This window comes from Pholis gunnellus (assembly GCF_910591455.1).
Source record: "Pholis gunnellus genome assembly, chromosome: 21".
Taxonomy (NCBI): Eukaryota; Metazoa; Chordata; class Actinopteri; order Perciformes; family Pholidae; genus Pholis; species Pholis gunnellus.
Genome location: NC_136548.1, coordinates 3144394 through 3166180, shown reverse-complemented (window position 1 = coordinate 3166180; position 21787 = coordinate 3144394). Strand labels below are relative to the sequence as shown.

The following is a 21787-nucleotide window of genomic DNA, read 5'->3' as shown; positions in this document are numbered from 1 at the left end:
GCATGTGCGAACGTAACCTACTTTCATGCAATTGGTCAATCCGGAATGGAGGTCATCGACCCACACAGAAACAAAACAGTGGACTCTGCAATGGAAATGAATGAATGGCCTCCTCAGTTTAATGGCCTCGAACAGAACTAGAGTAGGTCCGTGTACGTTTTGATTGTTTTTTTTAATGTTTTTTGTAAATTCCTCTGTGGTTTTTTCTTTTGAAGAGAGACACAAAGACAGACAGGTGACCTGAAAGTAAGAATATTTCAAAATAAAATTCAAGGCAATAGAATGACCGTATGCAAGACATTCTTATTTACAGTCCATGATGCAAGCATGATGCAGGGTAACATTAGAATAAAAATAAATTAATGAATATAAATAGATCGTGTAGATTGGAGTATATTAGGAACAGTATGTGACTACAGGTGGTTTCATATTCATGTCCATGTACACAGCAATAATCAACTTTTCTATTAATCGGTGCATTGTTTGATGCAATACAGTTCGTAATATAGTTTAATCAAAGACAATTTGTGTGCAGAGTTGTTGCTGTTAGCACTGATATTTATTTTCCCACCATATTTTGTTCCTTGAGTGAATGCAGAGCACAGCCTGTAAAAGTAGACGCAGAGTAAGTGTTCACCATTTCTACCACTAGATGACAGTATACGTGTATTTAAACCATACATTTAGTTCTATTTACCTGTGTTGATCATGAGGCAATAAATAACGACAATTGAAAAATAAAGAGATATTTGGTTTATTCTTATTAAACAGCCTTCAGTGGACCTTGTTTCAGTTACCACTTAGTCATAGCACCACCTGTGCTTCCCATTTTGACCTTCATTACTATATCATCACTGCACTCATCACTCATCTTTTTATCAATATGCAATTTCCCACAATGCACCATTCCCTTTCATGGAAAGACATTTTCCTTCAAATTGTAATAAAACAGATACAGACAGTTTGCTTCCGATAATTAAAAAATCAGCAAACAGTTGTGACCCATTTACCAACACAATCATCACATAAATATGTCAGGGCTCTGCAATATATCACAGAAATGTATTCATCATGTTACTACTCACTGGGATTAATCCCATAATATCCACATCTCTTGACAGTGTTACCTGCTCACTCCCATCTCTCTGAAAAATAAATATCAGTGCTAACAGCAACAACTCTGCACACACATTGTCTTTGATTAAACTATATTACGAACTGTATTGCATCAAACAATGCACCGATTAATAGAAAAGTTGATTCTTGCTGTGCACATGGTACATGAATATGAAACCACCTGTAGTCACATACTGTTCCTAACATACTCCAATCTGCCCAAATGTATCTATCTATATTAATTAATTTGTCTTCTGTCAGCCTGGCATGTGTTTGCATCATGGACTGTAAATAAGAATTTCTTGGACACTGTCATTCTATTGCTTTGAATTTTATTTTGAAATATTCTTACTTCCGGGTCACCTGTCGCGCTTTGCGTCTCTTAAAAAGAAAAAAACTAAAGAGGAATTTACAATAAAACAAATTCGGCTCGTTATTGGACTTTAGTTCTATGAATAAGACGTCTCCTTATCGCTCATGTCAAACCAACACAAATAAAAGTAGAAGGGATATTTATTGTGAAACTAGTTGTTTTACAATTAAGTCACTTCAGTTTCATACCACTTTAAGACTCAAACTATAACTAAAATAAATTAGGATTTATGCAAAAAGAAGATAAACTAGAGAATAAACACTTCTCCAAGTACCTGGTAAAGGCAGATTTGGGGTAAAATGGTTTTGCTCTTCTTAATCCATTACTTTATTTTGAAATATACTGTACATTTGTAATATGACCAGCATATCAAAATAAGACAGACAATTCTTGTGACATAAAATAAATCCTTTATCATAGTGCAGTCTTTCACACCTCTGAAGGTAAACCACCACGTTCTTCTGTCCTTAGAGAATGCTTCAATAGATCCCACATTATTATACTGAACAAAATCTGCGGAGCAAATTCAATAATACTGTATGGTTTCATTTCCAAAATACAAGAACTTGTCAGGCCAAATATACAGACCATGAAAATCTTAATATACATACAAGTTGAGAAAAAATAGACATTAGCTAATCAGCTGCCCTCTCGTTCCACCGACTCGTCACAGTGCTTTTTTCAAAAATAATACTGGCTTTCTGTTTCTGTTCCTCTCATCATTTCTTGAACACAAAACATAGTAACGAAACATAGAAGCAGAGCGGTGCTGTACAATACAACAGCATGAAGGCAAAACATAGCGACTGTACTGTGGTAACACTAATAAATTGAATATGGCTGAATAATATGGCTTCACAATGAGGATTTATGCGGTTGGGGTCAGACATTTGAACCGATGCTGAGGAGTGGACGGTCTCTGGAAGACAAGAGGAGGAGAGCTCTTTACTTTAATGGACAGAGTGGAATGTTACAACTCATTCAGTCCTCTAGCCAGCAAACAACACCTTTGATGTCTCTTCATGTCTTTGGTCTCAGAGCAGCTCGTCTTCTATGACATCATCGACGCTTCCTGAGATTGAAGCAGCTTCTGTTGGACAAAGAGAAAACACTCCAGTTAACATCTATTCAGCAATCATCCCAACAGCAGCACAGCTGGACTCAGAAGGTTGTCAGAGAATCACAATGGGATGAGTCATTTCACTGAACATGTAATGCACTGAGATAATGTCATAAACTACTAATATTGAACTTAAGAGAAATACTGTTTATCAATTACTCGCCCTGTGTTACCTTGAATTCTTGGAGAAAACTTTTTCTTTTGAACTCTTTAAACACGGCCCCCATATACTTCAATTCATCCAAAAATATCTCAGTTTTTTTATTCTCTGTTCACCACGGAAACATGCGAGAAAAAAAACAGTTTGCTTCAGGAATTAAAGGTAAAACGGGGTGAGTAATTGAAATACAGATGGTTATTTTATGGGGGTGAAATATTCCTTCAATTACATTTCCACCAACAGAAATGTATCTGGAGCACTGAATGCTCAGATTCTCAGTCTTATTGTTTAATCAGATAAGTGTGACCTTTGGCTTGTTGTTCTCTCTTTTTTGGGGGGGGGGGGGTAAATATTGTCTTTAGAGCGATATACTTTTGATACGTTATCCAGCTGTTACTTAATTTACAAGGCCCGTTATGTGAGCTTCGTGAGGACTGAACTGAAGCACCTCTGGCTTAGTGTGGAGTGTGAGAGAGACAGCTGGGCCTACGTATGCATTAAGTTCCAGCAGAAATCACCCGCAGCACGTGAATTAAGGAGTTCCAATTCAACATTGACCCGCACCTGTTTACTGTGCTGTAAAATGGGCACAGGTTAATGCTGAAATCTGACGTCCGTCCTGTTCGCTGCTCGTCCACAAAGTCGGTTCCACATTTCTGTTGCACGTCTCCGTTAAGAGCCTTGGCTGGACGTCGCTTCACACTCGGGTGAACCGTTTTTTTCCCCCCTCTGGTTCTGTAAGTCCTTGTATGTGGCAATATACCAACTCCCATTTCATCTTTATCCAATGTCTCCCCAAAACCTTGTTTTCCTATCTATTCCAGCTCCATTCAGGTCCCTATCTGTCCCCTTCACCTTCTAGTATCTTCATTTTGGCTGTGAGCACATGTGGCGGCGCTGGTCCATTATTTGTTTCCAGCTGAACCGGCTCTCTCCGCTCTCTCTGCTGTCGTCTCCTTTATCCTTCCTCGTCTCCTTGTTGACAGATGTTCTGGCAGATGTGGAGGTTGTTGCTGGTGCAGCTCCTCACTCGACTGTTCAGACCTGACATCAGCATGCATCCAGTGCTCCAGACCCATTGAGATCAGATGGCTCAGACCACAATCTGAGGCGGTCCACATTCTTTTAGCGGTTTGTTCTGGAGTGTCCTACATTAAGAACCGCCTCTTACAACTGACGTCCCACTTGGATTCGCCATCCAATCTGTATTTTCTTTATAAATGTTAAATGGACTTATATTTGTAAAGTGCCTTTCTAGTGTCAACACTACATGTCATCATTCACACTGATGCAGGGACTACCATCAGAACTAACTAACCATTCACACCCAATCAAAGAACCCAGCAAATATTAAGTGAAGGAGGGAAATGGAAGTTACTGTACTCACCCGATAGGCTGATGCAGGAGAGACTCGGCTCTGATGAGGCTCCTATCACGTCGTCCTGTAGGAGGACAAGAAGATGTCAGAGTGTTTGAGAAAAGAACAAAAAGTGTGTATCAGTGACAGCATTGAGTCGGCTACGTTGTAGTTTGTTGTTCACGTGGGTCATTATCAGACTAGTGACTAAAAAGCATTAATACTAGGGTTTTGGTTTTTGCTTGAAAATGCGGTTGAGATAAGCTTTTGTCTGGTTTCTTCTTCGTGTTCCACGGAGCTGCTTTGGTCTGATAAACGGTTAGAACAGCTGCTCCACTGACTGCCGTTACAAGTTCATCAAAAAGCAACAAGTAGAGGATGTTTTCAAATATTTCAGTCCCAGTTTAAGATGATATAGGAGGCTCTCGCCTGAAAGTTCTCCCAGTTCAATGTGATGTAAATATGTTTGATGCTTTGTTGACAAATCATTTTCTGTCAACGGAGTGCTCGACTAATCGCTTCAGCTCTACGTCAGCCTCTACGCAAGCATGGCAGAAAAAGAGAATTCTTCTTCTTCTTCTTCTTCTTAATACATTTTGTGGTTTCAATAGAAATAATAATTGTTTCTTAAATCTAGATATTAAACCTTTAGATAAAACCGCTGTTAACTGTTATTCGTTAAACCTTTCCGTCATCAGTGTTAATGAATAAATCCAGTGTGTCCAGTGAATCACCAGCATTCTCTGTAGACAGCCCAGGTTGCCGCCCTCGGTCCTCCCGTTCACCGCCTCCTGGAAGCTGACAGCATGGCCCAGCCGAACGAGCTCCTCACCGACATCTACGGTCTGGGAGAGGCCGTTGTTTTTACAAGATGTGTGCAAGGAGACAGCAGACAACCGGATAAATTACACACAAATAAACAACAAAAACCACAGCAGCTGACCTCGCCCTCGCTGTTGTCGTAGAGCTTGACGCTGGGCCAGGAGGAGACGTCAGAGTGGGAGTAGCTGCAGAGTTTGGCCTGCAGGGGTCTCCAGCAGGCGCAGTGTGTCAGCTGCTCAAACTCATCCAGGGCTTCTTCAGTCCACACATCTCCTGACCAACAAAAGGACAATTTGGGAAATGCGAAAAACAGGAATTTGAGGGGAGGGCAATTAATCGTTATTTCTGAATATTGCACAAAGTGTTCAACTTTTTCTGAGTTACAAGACTGTGTGATAGTTTTACCTTTTGGTCTCACTGCTGCCAGGTTGCACTCAATAGCTTGGAATGGTAAGCTGAGGAAGTCGCTCCTGAAATATCAATGCAGCAAAAGCAATTCATAACTTCGCTAGGGCTCAGCCATTTTATCAAAATATTATCAAAATTGCAATATGGCTTCAGGGATTATGAAATGGCATATTTGTTAAAGGCTAAATGTGTGTCCAAATAGCACTTTAAAGGAAACATTGTGGTGCTGCAGAGATGTCCCAGCCCACACACAATCATCTCTACAGACGTATGAAAACAAGCGCTTTAACATTGTTTTCACATTGTCATTTGATACATTGATTAGAGCCGTTACATACATGTATAGTTCAGAGATAGAGCCTCTAATTGACAGCGAATGCAGTGGAGGTATTACTGTAATCTACAGATTTACCTCATACGGCAGAGGCTGTCTCTGGGCATGTCCCCGTTGTCCCCAAAGTCAACGTAGTAAAGGTCCACCAGTCCGGAGCCCAGCACTCCCAGCACCCTGGCCCTGTTCCACGTGCCGTGGTCGTGGTATGGAGCGGCCACGATGTCCCCCACCACAATGGTCTCTACCCTCTGCTCCTGGAGAACAGGAGCCCACTTGTTATTTCTAACACAACAACTTGTTATCTGGGGTATATTCATGCTGTAACCTTTGGAATTACAGTTCCCATAATTTGTGGGCTTTGGGAGAATTTAGTGAGTCAGTGAGTTAGCCGTGCGCTAAAACTGGAGCCCTGTTTTTTGTGTGTGCATTATAAGTATGCTGAACTAGCTATTAGCAGTTCCTGTTAGCAATGCACCAGTGATGCTCTGACTCATTCGTTCCAAATAGTCTGATCGGTGGTCTCTATAAAGGCTGATCAGATGACGTTTTCAGTATTTTCCAGTCTGAGGTCACATAGAACATGGACATTGGAGACAATGATATCCTCGGATAGTACAAGTCACACTGAATGCATCCAGTCTGTGTGGTCAGATTCGACTGAGTTTGTGGTAATGGTGCACTAAGGGTTGCCTCCATGAGCTGTGTGTCACAGCCACTTCTTCAGCTGTTAGTGCCAACTGTGTTTATAAGCGGGCAAACCCAGCAGACCAGGCTACAGTAACTACCCTTCACCTCACACAGTATCTGTTACCCTAGTGACGCCTCACAGTTTATGTCATATATGTAAAAGAGACAGTAGTCCTCACGGCGGGGCTGCCACTGTTGTAGAAGCGGCTCATCTCCTCGGTCAGTTTGTCCAGCTGAAGGGAACGAACCCCCAGGATCTGGATCCAAAAGTGGTTCGGGTTCTCTGACGCAGAAACATAAACCTCCAGATGTTCATCAGGCTGGAAGCTCAGGTCTGGGCTGGGAACTGGACAACAGAGAGAAAAACACACATCTTTGTATGATATGACTGTGTTCAAGGACAGATTTCAGGGAGGATGTTGCGGTGTGGATCGTCTCCTCGATTATAGAGAAAGTTAACTCACTTTCAAACTTAGAAATTTCAGAGAGGGAGTCTGTGGAGACACTCTCCTCCTCCTCCTCCTCCTCTTCCTCCTCTTCCTCCTCCACCTTGTTGTTGGCTGTGTTGGTGATTTTAAGCTCCTCAATCGTGTCAAAAATAGTTTCTGGTTCTCCTGCGGTCCCGTTGGCATGGATACGCCCATTCTTCTCTGTCTGGGAGTAAGGACCGTTGTTGTTCAAGCCCTCCGGGGCTTCTGTCTCTGTGCCGTCTGGCCTCCGATTCACAGCGGTGTGGCCGCGTTTCTGCCGCAGGGCGGATGACTGCGAGATCTTTGTCCTCACCATCGTGTCCTCCCGGACTTTCTCTAGAATCAGCTCCTGCGAACAGATCGTAAAAGAGTTACATTTATGTTATTACAAGTGGACGGACAGCGTGAGGGAATCCTACTCACCTTGGCCTGTTCCACCTCCTGTCTGGTCCCTGCGATTGTCACGTTGCCCTTGGCCCCGGGGCCGTGCGTCTTCTCTTTGGAACAAGCTACTTTGGCCCCTGTGGTCCTGGTGATCAGTTTCAAACTCTCCCCACCGCGGCCTACAACAGACACAAGAAACATCTTTCACATTACCAATTGTTCATATAACATATGGGTTTATAATAATAATAATGTTTTGATGCTAATATGCTGCCAGCAGTAAAAACAGAAAACAACAACAAGTTACCTATTATACGTCCGAAGGCGGTCTGAGGAACTTCCAAAGCCTCGGTCACCGGTTCACAGTCAGTGACCAGGTTCTCCAGGACGCAGCGGGCCAGCAAGACCTGCTCCTGAGAACCCTGCAGCAGGAAACAAACGGTCGTCTTACATCCAGCCTCCCCGGGATCCGGCAAAATCCTCACATGAGCTCCGGACTTTTGGGCCACCTGAGAGAAAGAGACAGCAGGGGAGCACAGTTAGGCTGCTGGAGAGGACTTTCCTCTTCATATATGAAAGCTACTCATCTTTTGTCCTTCATCTTTAGGACACGAGCTATTTGAATGCGTCTTTTTGGGTACTGGGAAATTATGGGCATGTCTCACTATCTTAAAAATTTCGTAAATTATCAAAATGTAGGACTTTAATATGAAATGTTATTTCATCATTCTATGGATTTGTTAAACAAGAGTTAAATCTTATTTTTAAAAACTTTTGTGATTTACCCCAAAAGAGGCCGAGTGCATCTCCTTGGCTGACAGGTGAAGGGAGCGGTGACTAAACCAGTCACATTATGAACATTTTAAACAAAAGGGGCCTTCCTAAATAAAATTGAATGATGAAATAACATTTCTCAATAATAACTTGAGTTTTAAGAATTTCTTCAATTATTTAGAAATTGTTATACTATTAATAATTAAGTTTCTTTTATGTATTTAATGCAGAACAATTTTGGAGAGCCAAAATGCTGCAGATGAACTGAAAATGAAAGTAGTGATTAGTTGCAACCCTCACCCGAATAAAAACAAATCTTTGCAAAAAAGAAACTCATCTTTACAGGGGAATTATATATATATATATATATATTTCTAAAAAAAGATATATTCATATTTATTATTTATTTATTTTCTGTTCATTAATTTTTTTTTAAAGCTACTCACCATGTCTAAGAACTTGGCTTGGTATGTGGATATGTTCCTATAAACTTCTACTGGAAGTGTCACCTTGGACACCTCAGTGTTGGGCTCCTGACCAGCTGATGGCAAAATGGACAACAGTCAGTCACAAATCAAGTCATCACAGAATAAACACAAACTTAAATGTATGAGCAAATATACAGAAACCTGGCTGGAGTCAAAAGGGCACCATGACTGTTCAGTGGCAGATACTCACCGTGGTTGGCACTGCTTATGTGGCGATAGACCATGTAGCCCACCGTGGCCCCGACGGTGAGCCCCGCAGCCAGAGCCACCATTTTGCCTGAGCTCAGGGTGCTCTTGTGACCCTCCATCACTGCATCCATGACACGCCGTGCACCCAGCTGGATGCTCCACCTAAAACACAGACATGACTCAAGTCTCCATCCCAACGGTCCTAAAAGTTACTGCTCGTTTTCTTTCTAGGTGCAGTCCGATCAACTCCTCCCTCGGAAATCTTTACAACAAATCAGGCCTTTGCTTTTGCAAAAATGTGAAATGCAATCAGAATGCATTAGCTGGCGTCATGTACAATCCTCAGTGTTTTGTTGACCTGCTGGGCAACTGTACAGTCATGCAGCACAAAGCTTAAAGCATTAGCCAGCCTGAAAACAACACAGTAGTTCAGCGCTTTCAAACATACCCACATTACAGGAACGTTTACTGCTTGGGACCAGTAGTTTGACCAAAAATAAAGATTAAACATTTTGACTCAAGGTCCATTTACTCTCATTTTTTCCATGGAGCTTTCAACCATGAGTGGACCTTGAGATTTATTGTTTTTGTCAAATGATATGATAAAGTGAACCCCATCTTGAGAACCACTGCAAGAGATTCTTACGATGTAGCCCGTCACAGTCTCAGACTACATCACCTGCCAAAATAATATAGCTGGCAAAAGCGTGCACAAGCAGTCACATACACGCAATAAAGTCCCCTAAATGATGAAACATTTAGTGTACACTGTGCATACACAAGCAGTACTGCGCTTCTTATAAACACACCAAAGCCAAACTGCTCTGCTGTGACCCTGACTCCAGGACGGAATGCACTGGAAGCTGCTGCACAGGCTGCATACCATTTAGCTCAGTTGGGCGACCTCCAGCCATTCCATTAATCCCTGAACACTGGCAGCCAGTTGTTTGCAAGGCTTTTAGTGTAACTCTGCTTAAAAGTACAACTCTCACACACACACACACACACACACACACACACACACACACACACACACACACACACACACACACACACACACACACACACACACACACAGACAGAATGCACTGGAGGTGAGCCAACAGTGATGAGCATGGAGACGACACAGGACCGAGGGAGCACACAGCACCGCCATGCAAGATGCGTGTCTCACTGGGAGAAGAGGGCTCTGGGACAGTAGTTGAGAAACACATGGGACTTGGACACTCCGACGTCCATCTCGGAAGAATCGGGACTAAAAGATAGAAATCTTCTCCAATCCCCGGCTCTTTTTTTTTTTTTTTGAGGGGGGGGGGGTTTGTTTGTTTTGTTTACATCCACGTTCAAGACTACTGACAAGACAGGTAGAAGGAGAAGACAGATTCAGCATTTCAAGTCACTACATAACAGCAACTGGTCAATCACTCTGGCCTTTAGTGGGAGACAATCAGAAAATCATCATTAGTTCATCAGATATCATCAGCGACTTACTTAATGCAGATCTTCACTGTGGTAATATGTGCAACCAGTTAGCCTTTGCAAAACCGATTCTGGCTTAAAATAGCAATTTCAAGTGGAGTTTCTTACAGAAAGACGTATAAAAATGTGCAGACATAACATAAGACTTTTCTGAAATTGTTATGGTATTAAGGCATTTAATAGATCTTTCAAACAGAAATTTGGGGCAATAAAATAATGTCATAATCCCAAATGTCAGAGGTGCTTCTGATGCTTGGTACCGCCTCCAACACGTTGTGTTTAGGTAGAAGAAGCTTTGAGAGTTGATAGAATGTTTAACTGGGTGTCCCACTCATACAGTGTCTTCAGCCACGTTATACCCGAGACGCTATGTTTGAGCATCAGCGAAGCATCTTTAGCGTTGCGTTAAATATTGACATTTTTAAAATACAGTTTGGCGTCACGTCTCGTCTCTAGACACCACCGGAACATCACATGTGCGACCTGCTAGATAGATAGATAACCTTGGCTTTTTCTTCAGCGCTTTAAGGCATATTATTGCAAAACACTTTTGTCAACACCAAGACGAGAACCAGTGAAACTTAACGTCAACCTCCACGTGCACAGAATGTATTTTCGACTTCCGACGAGCTTCTCCAACGACCGCAAACACACCTCTAAGCTAGCCAAGCTAACATTAGCTGTAGCTGCTGGTTGACACATGCAAGAGAGTCAAACATTTACAGAAAGGTAACCAAACGTCCTCGGCACGCGCACATACCCCTGACAGTACAGCCTTTGTATGTTGTGAAGGTCTAATGCAATTCACAATTAACAGGAAATACGTGTTATAATGTATGACACTTACAGACACCTTGCTCTCTTTCGAATCGACGCCGCATGCAACTTCTGTCAAGCTACAAGTACACCGGAAACTATTTACATCTACGTTTAGGGTTAACACGTTAACCTATGTGTGTAAGACTAATAACAGTATGGTTGTGAAAAGTATGTGAAACAGTAATATGGTTATTACCACTTATCAGACCCCGCCCGAAAACAATTCACGTTTATTTCTTAAGGAAACGTGACTGCCACCGAAATAACGACATTTGCGCTGAAACGTCAACCGGAAGTCGGTCTCTTTATTCCAGTTACTTGACACTGTGCCAGCAGATTTGTTGTACTGTCCAATCCACACACGTGCACCGCACGACGGTGAATCACGCCTGGGACGTAATCCATCCAGGGGGATGTCATGAATAATTTATGAAAATAGAAATTCCACATTATACACTTATCTCATGTGTGTATAGAGCCTGTTACATTAATCATCCCATGCTTAATTCTGAAAAACAGAAATATGAATTAATATAAGTGACAAATGTGTTAGATAAATAATTAAAAATCAAGATTTAAAATACAATTCATAAATAAATTGTAGGATCACACTTTCATAACTGTATAAATACGTCAACCATGTTACGAATAAACACAACTTCTAGAATAACTATGACATTCTTCATGCATATTTACAACTTGAAGTTGTTTAATATCATAGTCTTGTTAATGCTCAAAATATTTGAAATAAAAAATCTTTTTACATTTATAGTTTGTTGAATGTGTGTGCTCCAATCTGCTGACATGTCGATTTGAATATATGTGTGAGTTAAGTGCTGTCAAATATAATGCAGGGGGCAAATCGTTGGCACTGCATTAACAGGGTACTTCACCAATTTAGTATTTCTCTTTTTTTTTAAAAAGAATGGTAAAAATGAGTGCAGCAGAGGCCGAGATATTCTGATTTCTAGTCTAGTATGGATCAAGCTTAAAAAAACCCTACTAGACACCCCCTCCCTGATGACATCACGGGGGTTATTTTTCAAATTTTGGAAAGCTCCTCTATAGAGCATCCCTCATGAAGAATAAACTGATCTTCATGTGCAAAGTTGGAGTGTCTCTTTAAAAAAAAAAAATCATTCTTTAAATTCAAGATAAAATACAAACTCGCAGCGCACACATATTTTAATTAAAGTCAGAACCTTTAGTGTGCGCGTCGTGAAAACACAAATGTGTCTGCTATTGAGACTTATTCTCCATACCAAATGTAGAATAGGAATGTAACACTGTTGAAAAATAGTCGTGCTCATCCTCTCGTTACTGTGATGAATTGTTTTGTGCGACAATATTTTTAACAAAACAATCTCATAAATAAAAGTGTATTTATTAACATGACAATCAATACACAAACACATTTGTCAAAAGTCCTGAACATAGACAATTTAAAAAATACAAAATATACATTTATGTATTTCGTGAACAATTATACCATAGTCCCCCCCCATCCCACCCTACAAATCAAGTGACAGAGGCTTCAGCTCCTAGCATGTGCATGATGACGTCATCAAAATGCAGAGCATCAAGTCTGCAGGTTGTACCAGAGGCTTGGTGACAAGCAGTATGAAGTCCATGCTGGACTGAGTCCATTTGTGTTGTGAACAAAAACAGTAGAACTATAGAGAACGTGTACATCGATCAAGACAGAGCATTCACTGGATCTTATTCATGCAGCATAGTCCATATGTGTGTCATGACATAAAACACAAGTATGAAACAGGGCCAATAAAAATGAATTTAAACCATCTATGCTTTCTTGCATTGTGATGTTCGTCTTAAAACCATCTTCAGTAGTTTCATGCAGATTACGCCGTCAAGTCAGAAAGTGATCGCGAGTAATGCCGTAAAACCTAATTGTGCTTTTGCACTCGTTTACTATACCCCCTCACATACAACAACACCACCACCACCCCCCCCCCCCCCCACACACACACACACACACACACACACACACACACTTTAAATGTGGATCTTAAAAGAGCAGTTGTAGCGATGTATTCACTAAAACAGGCACACACAAAAAAAGCCAGCAGAGGTTTGAACAGGGCCGTAGCCAGGATACCAAAGATAATGAGGTCACAAGTCCCTATAGCCATCATGTTTGACGCCATCTTTACATTAAGTCTGTACGTGGCCGGATAACCAACCAACAAAAGCTTTTTTCCCAAAAGCCTCAGGCCCGCAGTGATGATCAGTTTGTGGTCATTTGAATGACTAAAAAATATATTTAGAATAGGGGAGAGCGATATTGATAAAATTCTCATCAAAATTGACCCTTCACTAAGCCCCGCCCCCCCCCCGCTGCTACTCCATTCAGCTGTCAGACTTACCATGGAGCCCACACTGTCACTAACTGTACTCCTTGAACAACCATCTAATATTTGAGAGAACAAAAATGCGATTTCAGAGAGAAGCAGATGGAAGGGTCTATAATGTGTTTGAAGGATATATCTAGGATGTAAAACAGGTTAAAAAAGATAACGATAGAAGCTAAAGCTACAGATTACAGTGTAAAAGCCACCCCATCACCTGGTGATCAAAACGGAAGGCAATGACACTAAGGAACAACACTGTTCCTGTAAAGCCGGTTAGGTCTTTATTCACTGTTATAATCATTAAAAAGCTAAAGCAGCATGTGTATACATTCAGTATACGATCAGTAGCTAGCGTAGCATAGAAGTGGTAAAGTACTCTGCTAATGTTAGCTCCACTGGTTTTTACATAGTAACGTTGTAGAAACGTACATCTCCTTCCAACCTTTCCAGGTAAAGAGTATCACTATTACACAACATCTAACCACGACTAGGAGCAGGCCGATGCTCCACTATGATTGGACAGTCTGCGTTTGAGGGCGGGACTTAGCAAAGGGTCAATTATTTCTGTCAGACCAAAAGATTCTAAAAATTTAGTAAAAAATGTAACATAATATGTAAATGCGACTTGATTCTCGCATAAATGAAATCAAGAAAAACATCCTACATTACAGTATATATAATTGTATGTCACAATGTCAGTATATAAATATCGGGATTTAAGACATTTTCCGGAAAATTGATTGGCAAATTTTTGCCGCGGAACCTCCTAACAGTTAATCCAGCACTGACAAGAATGACTTTCATTGCTTAACATTTGTATAAAGACAGTTATTATGAGTGGCATAAAAGCATAGTATTCAGTTCTGAAGTAATGTATTACCAATTCAGGCCATCATCCCACTTGTATACAGTAGGAATATCAAAAACCATGTCCATTTGAAATTATGACAGCACCACAAAGAAGGCTGGTCTGATTGAAATAGACCGTCAGTGATACAGACGTCTGCTGCACATCACAGGAACTGTAGGAATTGAAGGGCCTGAACACAGTAGATTAATTAGGAAAGGAATCCAAGTTTATGGAATCTTATGGGCAGCAGATCAAATATGAAACAACGGGGTAGTCGGGAAAATCTACTTCACGATTCATTTTCTGTACTTTAAAACAAACAGCATCCTGAGCTCCTGTCCGTCGAGGTGTTGAGAGCTGAAACAGCCAGACAGGCTGAGAAGAAAGGCAACTGAACGCTACGAAGCACCTTTCAGAAAACTCTGGTATGTTAGTGTACCAGAATTAACATCTTGATATATTCAGTAAATCCATCGCTTTATAGAGGGACCTGCTAAAATCACTGCACAGCCAGCTGCGTGGGTTCATAGTAGCATGCTGGCACATTCTTCAGTTCGATAAATGTGAATACAGTAAATATGTAAATGTAGATATGTGTGTAGAAAATGCGACTGATCCAAATCAATCCCTAATCTTTACTTCCTATTGTGTCACGATTGCTTCGCTCGGGAATTTAGAAACAATAGAACGTTTGTTGCAAAACACAATAAAATAATAGGGAATATTGTCTATCACAGTGAAGATTAAAATTTGGCTCAAAGACTGAATGATTTGTCACATTTTCCTGGAGGTAGTGTGAGACCCTATTCTGTCACTGCCAAGCAATGAACCAACACCCTGTTACATATGGAGGCCCAAAGTGTGCAGTATTAAATGAAGAAAAAAAGACAGTATGAAATAAATAATCATAGGAATAAATTGTTTCAACTATAAATATTAACCAACAAATTGTAAATTACTAATAAAAAAAAAAACAATTGTTTTTATTCCATTAACAGAATTTCATTGGAAATCATTTGTATTTCATTCTAGAAATGGCCGTATTCAAAAGTCTGCCGTTACTCTAGAACTTCTTAGTTTTTGGTCACTTTTCATGACAGTGGTGTCACTGCCCTCTCACCTTCACGTAACCCCTGACCCTTAAACTAGCAAACTCAACAACTGTTACCAAATTTACATCCCGTTAGCTTCTGTTAGCTACAACAACAACAACAACAACAACGTCAAAGTACAGTAATGGTGAATAAATGAACTAGAGGCTGCTGCTGTACATAAACAGACACTAAAGCTCTTTAGCTTTCAAGAATTAGCTGAACAAAATCTGGTAGCTGTTGAGTTTGCTAGCTTCAGAGGCAGAGGGCACACGACTCCCTGAGAGGGCGGAACAAGTCAATTGTGGCATAAAAACGGACTTAATGGTTTCTTAGAAAATTTTAAGAAATGTACATATCTTACACAATTTGATTATCTATTTCATAATTAAATGCCTATTTAATATTGAACACTTCACAGTTACTTTCCTTTTCAGCCCCATGTGTTTTTCCCGTGAATGACGGCTGGACTGGCCGAATGACAGGACACATTTCAATGTGCGTGTCTCATTGGGTGACATTACAATGAACTTCAGTAAAACATCCTTTGTTTGGGGCCTGACAGCCACCGTGCACAACGTCTCTCACAAATGGAGAACGATAATGAGAAAGCATAAACCTCTTCAGAAAACATTCCTCATGCCGTTAAAACTAACTAAAACCAGACAATAAAAAGTTGCCTATTTTTGGCTCTTTTCTATTAAATGGAAATGAATGCTTTGGGATTTTTTCCTGCCCGCAGTTTTGAGAGAACAGACCCAGGAGCTCAAACATTTGCGTCATAAAGCATTATCTGCTCCACCTGATGGTTGCAGTGCTGTTGGTGCTGAAGGAAGTGTTCCCTGGGTTTCAGAACTAATGGTTCCCAGGATTGCCACAACACCAACTACCTCAGAGGGATCAGAATGGAGAATTCATGCCCAGCTTTGTTTCAAACTGCAGCTTCTGTCTCTTCTGGTAGCGAACTCGCACCCTGAAATGAACAGAGGGAACAAAATCAGACAGGGACACAATCTGCTGCATTTTTCCTGCTTCACAACACATTATGAGAGAAATTCTGAGATTGATCGGATTACAAAATAATCCTGAAAAATCCAGACTGATCCCCGCTGCCTTTCCTTGCTCAAGAATCTCCCATGACTCCAACTCTTGTCGTTTATAGGTTCAACACATCGTTTCAGTTCCCCGTGTCTTGGTTCGTACCGTATCTCGTGTAGCTTCACCACTTCGTTGACCAACACCACCAGCAGTGGGGACAGAGAGACCAGCAGCCACGCCTGTAGGGGTATGTCACCCAGGTCAAAGGTCAGGGGGCTGCCCTGGTCGCGCCACAACTGGTAATCCACTGTGGCCTGAACAAGCTGGCTTAGCAGACTGGAGGAGAAGAGAGAGAGTGAGAATTGAAAATGTAGTAAGACCAGATCCACTTCTTCCATTCTTGCCTTTCAAAATAAAAGCCCTACTACATTACAGTAGTACACTGCAAAACTGTTTACCAGAGATAAGTCAAATTCACACTGACCATTTTGCTAAAAGGAAACTCAATAAAATAGCTAACAGTAGCTTAGGCTATACAACTATTTACCTAGGTCAGACTGCCAGACGCTGCTCTGGGTCAATAGGATCCTGGTAGTTGGTCCTCTGACAGCTTAAATCTATTCTGACTGTCTATTGAAAAAGTGCTGCGACTGTCGCAAATACGCATCACTGCTGTTAGGAATAGTTTTGATGCAAAATATTGTTAGCTGAGCATTTTGGTGTTGTTTACCATCACGCCTTGAGAGGTGTACCACAGCACAGTGGAGACATGCTTATTAAACAGTGGGGAGATGCTGAACTGGTTTTAGCTTCTTAAGTGAGCTGAGGAATGTAAAAAGGGGGACCTTTAGGTTTTGAGGCAGTTGTCAGTATAACTTCAGACAGGAGACGATCACTTACACCACAGGTACAGTGAGACACCACCAGGTATTGCTAAAGGGATTCTTTCTCCACAGAGGTTGAGAGCGGTGGACGTAGCTGAGGGAGATCACCACTGAGGAGATGAGACAAACAGAAGAAAGGGATCGATTTGAATAATGATAAGAAAACACATAGGTGACTTTGACCATGATTTATGCTACATATGTTAGAATGGTATCCTACCTGTGTGTAAGACGAGGAACCCTGCCATGACCTTCTGAGTCAGCAGCAGACCGTTGGACAGCTCATCGAACCAGTGAGGAGCGTCAACTAGAGAGCTGCAGTCAAACAGAAAAACAGTCAGCTGTACGCTGCATCAAATCCTCCTGAAATTAACTGTGATACAATCGTAAACAACTGAGCCTCTGAGTGGAATAACTGGTTGACAGCAGGACTGCAGTGCTTCTCCTACCTGGCTGTGAGTATATATACGTTAGTGGTGTTGTCAGCTAAGCTGGAGTTGCAGCTTCTGAAGCAGACCTCCTGCAGAGTGAACCCAAAGGCCAACAGGTAGGCACACACTGTCAAGCCAAACTTCAACAGGAAACAGCCGAGGAAGTAGTTCTGGGTCTGGTTAGAGGAGGACAACACGAGGAGAGTCAGACTAATTGAATCGACATTTTAGGTTTTCCCTCGTCCAGTCTATTTAGCAAATAGATACATCAGTGGCACTAACTGATCATTAATTAACTTGCAGACTGTTGCGCTTATCTATATAAATCTATTGAGATTTGCTAATCAAGCTCTGAATGTCGGTCATTATATTCTATGACGACATCACCCAAACTAAATGGGAAACAATACGATTGTTTTTGTGGTTGTATAAATGTAATTCATGGTACTGTTAGATTGCAAACAGTTTTTTGACCACAGTGAACATTTTGTTTTTAAAAGGCTAAACACCAACACATGGATTGAAGCACAGGTTTTAGTTGAGATTTTGGAAATGATTATTGTAATCCATCTTTTGGATTTAGGACTGAAATCTCTGGAGTTATTGAAAACAATCGTACTCAGCTACAACTGGAATCTAGTTCTACAAATAGCTTAGCCTGATCTTTATCAGCAACTGTGCAGAAATAAAGAATTTAAACAAAAATAAATAGACATTCAAAAAAAGCTGCGTAGCATTCAAACATTGATTTATAATTTGAATGTGAACGTTATGAATGCAGCTTTGAAGCTTCCAGCTATTCAGTAAATAAAGTAAAGCAAGAATCTTGTAAATTATAATTATTATTATCATTTTGTAATCATCATCACCACCACATTGCCTTTTCATTAAATACTCTTGTACAATCTTATGCAATCAAATACAAAAGCTGTAAAATGTGTAGAAATGCATGTGCACACATTCATCAAAGAACCCAGGTGGGGATACTCGTCACTGTTAGTGCTGTTGATCATTACCATTATTACGAAAGTGTTAATCTAGAATATCTTTGCGCTTCATTTGGTTGTAGGAAGTGATCAGCAGTACGGTTGAAAGATGTGTCTCCTACGTGATCCTACCTTCCTTGGGATTGCATCGAGGTTCTTCCCTGTGGCAACTGTCATGGCCAAACTGTCGGGTGGCTTCCCCAAAAATGACACGCTGTCAACACAACAAAAAAAAATCGGAAGCATGACATCCGGTACGACACAGCAAATTTGAATAGTATAGTTTCTAAAGAATGTAAAGCATGCATGTACCTTAGCAGTGGGCAGCTGAAGCAGGACAGCCAGAGGATGTCAGTGGTGTTCATGGGAGGAGGAAGCTGAGCCAGACAGGCTAAGAACTGCAGAAAAACACCAGCACACTTCATGTATTCATTCAAAATCATAAACAGAAGTAGATGTATTTTTACATAAAAAGCTAGCATAGTGCAGTGTAACTATCCATGTGACTCTATGAGGTCTCCTGTCTCACCTGGATGATGACCAGACTGAGCTGACACTGCAGCAGGAAAAGGAAGCACTTGCGGATGCCGTAGGTCGTGTGTCGCGCCTGGAACACATTCACCCAAAAGACGGATTAATGAACGCATTTGATTACCCTCTCCGACTTACGTGCGTGTTTTCGCGGCGTGTCTTGACCTGCTCTATGAGCTTGACCATGCTGACGCTCTCTCCTTGGTGGAAGGTGACGGAGCAGCCCAGACTGTTGAGCTGTCCAGAGAGCCTCAGAGGAGACAGACCCTCAGCATCTCTTTCGCTGAATCCTCCCCCGGTGGCATAGCCGAACGTCTCCCACGAACACTGAGAGGGGTACAGAGGGTCCAGAGCGATGCTGCGGAGGGAGCAGGTTGAAAACATTCACATATGAGCCGATCGGGATTGTACTACTCTGCCCACGAAGGGTCAATAAACCAAGTTGCAAGAAGACATTTCTTCACTTCTGTCTCCACACTAGTGTAATGTAATAGAGGCACATTTTATTTAAACTGAAAAATTATACAGTTTTCAAAAGCAACATTGCTAGTAAATTATATAACGCAATGCTGGTAAAAACAGATAAAAGTGGAAAGTGGAGGTTTTTGATGATTTTGACATTTTTCTTTATTCTATCTTTTTATTCATCCGTGTGAATGGATGACCTCCCCGCACTGCCGCTCTGTGGATTATCTAAAACGGGGACACTGACTCTTGAGAGTTGTCCCCTTGTTAACTTTTTAGAATCTTATTCGTCAATGCTGTGAGTGCCACTCAGTCCTTTGTGCTGGATGGGTAGAAATCTCAGAGACAGCTATGAATAGAACCAAAACTATCTGCATGGCTAGATACCGATAGAGGAAGACGAGAAACTAAAAGCTTTCAGCTGGATTTCACAAACAAATGTAGGAATATTAATATCATCATGACTTTTAATTGAAATTTAGTGGTTCTACTGTTTTGAGATAAAAAATCAAGCATTTACATTTCAAATCAAGATTGGTCAAACCCAAATCACAATAACATCAACTTACTAATTAAAAACAAAACAATGAACGATGTACTATATTAGTGCGTTTACCTGAGGTTACTCTGTAGAAACAGCCGGCTGTTGCGGAAATTGGCGGAGCTTCCCAGACAGCATGTAACCTCCCTGTTCTCCTGCATGATCTTTATCATCTCACACATGGCTGGGAAGAAAAAAAACACACAAGCGTCAATATTACTGAAAAACTAAGTATATCTAGGACAGAGACAGTAATTCTGATCCGGATACAGTTTAGTTATATAGGAATTACAAACATTGGTAATTTGAAAATACCAATGAATCATTTTGTAAAATGAGCATATTTATTTATTTCACTGATAAAATCATCCTTATCCTTCAAGTTAAATCTAGCATGTCCGTGGACTTAAAAGTCATTGTTTCATGTGATGGCCCTGCGGCCCTGCCATTTGAAAATTGAAGCCTGACCCTAACCCTATTTGTTGGACGGTGCCTTTAGTTTGTCTGTCTTTTATAGGAACCTCCACCGTGGGGCGGACTTTGGAGATCCTGGGTTTTCGTTTAAGAGTCTACTCCCGTTGCCCGGCTTGCGTCTGCTCTGATGCTCTGTTTTTAAACCCCCCCTTTTTTTAATAATTTATTTATTTTAATTTTTTAAATTCTTTTATTCTTTTAGTAGGTTGTTTATCATGGGGGGACTTTTAGCAAAATCTATGCTCCAAATGGAAGAACACTTTGAGATCTTTTAGATTAATGCTCCCCTTGTGCCCATGCCCCCCGTGACCTTCACCAGGAGGTCACGACCCCACCCAAACCTAACCCAAAGATGAGAATTTTCGCATCCTGGGATACCCAACACGGCCTTGTTTTGTGACGTAATTTTCGTAAGCAAGCCGTAAGAATATAAGGCGAGGGGGTCGAAGCCACGCCCCCAGCGAGGCCACGCCCCCAGCCCCAGGCAATGGGAGTCTATGACAGCAATACCAAAAGAACAAGCTAGAGCCACCAAACTTGACACAAAGCTGCTATGGATAGCCAGGACTACACACGCAACATTTCAGGAGTCTAGCACAAACTTTCAAAATATCCTCTTTTTCTAACCATAAACCTGACAGTAACCCTAACCCTTACCCTGATCCTAACCCTGACCCTAACCCTAACCCAAAGATGAGAATTTTGCGCATCCTGGGATACCCAACACGGCCATGTTTTGTGACGTAATTTTCGTAAGCAAGCCGTAAGAATATAAGGCGAGGCAACGCCCCCAGCCCCAGGCAATGGGAGTCTATGACAGCAATACCGAAAGAACAAGCTAGAGCCACCAAACTTGACACAAAGCTGCTATGGATAGCCAGGACTACACACGCAAAATTTCAGCTTCATAAACCTAACAACACCAAAAGCCAAGTGGTCTTGCCCCTAAAATAATGAAATTCCAGGTCATTTCTTTCTGTGAAATGTAGGCCTTATTGGTTGCCATTGCCATCATTGCTTTACCTCTTCAGAATCTAGGAAGGCAATGGGGGGAAAGAGGGAACCTTGAAAGAGTCCAGACAAAAGAGTGCACAAAACAAAGTGGACTTACACATAAGGAGGGTGACGTATTATGTAAAAATGC

At 41.3% G+C, this 21787-nt stretch overlaps 2 protein-coding genes across 7 annotated transcripts in view; both read right to left on the bottom strand.

Annotated features, from left to right (window-relative positions):
- Positions 1 to 1451: 1451 nt before the first annotated feature.
- Positions 1452 to 11035, bottom strand: tdrkh (tudor and KH domain containing). Of its 4 annotated transcripts, XM_079182780.1 has the most exons (14): positions 9857 to 9950; positions 8684 to 8844; positions 8452 to 8546; positions 7539 to 7740; positions 7271 to 7410; positions 6842 to 7196; positions 6557 to 6723; positions 5769 to 5944; positions 5354 to 5418; positions 5070 to 5221; positions 4861 to 4971; positions 4157 to 4211; positions 2497 to 2579; positions 1452 to 2408 (listed from the first exon to the last, which is right to left on the bottom strand). In XM_079182780.1, the coding sequence occupies exons 1-13, from the start codon at positions 9919 to 9921 to the stop codon at positions 2524 to 2526; spliced, it is 1800 nt and encodes a 599-aa protein (XP_079038906.1). In that variant the 5' UTR covers positions 9922 to 9950; the 3' UTR covers positions 1452 to 2408; positions 2497 to 2523. The 4 variants fall into 4 exon arrangements, with proteins under 4 accessions (XP_079038906.1, XP_079038908.1, XP_079038905.1 ...); XM_079182782.1 differs by lacking the exon at positions 9857 to 9950 and adding an exon at positions 11009 to 11035 and having other exon boundaries at positions 1452 to 2579; XM_079182779.1 differs by having other exon boundaries at positions 1452 to 2579.
- A 1931-nt stretch (positions 11036 to 12966) lies between these two features.
- tmem94 (transmembrane protein 94) overlaps positions 12967 to 21787 on the bottom strand; it is a 31076-nt gene continuing 22255 nt past the window's right edge. For all 3 annotated transcript variants that reach the window (XM_079182770.1, XM_079182769.1, XM_079182771.1), the window contains 10 exons: positions 20245 to 20353; positions 19329 to 19521; positions 19162 to 19239; positions 18945 to 19030; positions 18765 to 18846; positions 17665 to 17822; positions 17436 to 17530; positions 17232 to 17325; positions 16497 to 16667; positions 12967 to 16266 (listed from right to left, as the gene is read on the bottom strand). In XM_079182770.1, the coding sequence (XP_079038896.1) occupies positions 16194 to 16266; positions 16497 to 16667; positions 17232 to 17325; positions 17436 to 17530; positions 17665 to 17822; positions 18765 to 18846; positions 18945 to 19030; positions 19162 to 19239; positions 19329 to 19521; positions 20245 to 20353 (1139 nt within the window). In that variant the 3' untranslated portion in view covers positions 12967 to 16193. The remainder of the gene's footprint in view (positions 16267 to 16496; positions 16668 to 17231; positions 17326 to 17435; positions 17531 to 17664; positions 17823 to 18764; positions 18847 to 18944; positions 19031 to 19161; positions 19240 to 19328; positions 19522 to 20244; positions 20354 to 21787) is intronic.

Coding starts and splice junctions, on each gene's coding strand:
- tdrkh (XM_079182779.1), bottom strand. CDS start 9,921: ATGGACGTCGGAGTGTCCAAGTCCCATGTGTTTCTCAACTACTGTCCC. Junction 7,197..7,270: donor AGGAGGTGGAACAGGCCAAG/GTGAGTAGGATT, acceptor ATCTGTTCGCAG/GAGCTGATTCTAGAGAAAGT. Junction 5,222..5,353: donor GGCAGCAGTGAGACCAAAAG/GTAAAACTATCA, acceptor TTTGTTGGTCAG/GAGATGTGTGGACTGAAGAA.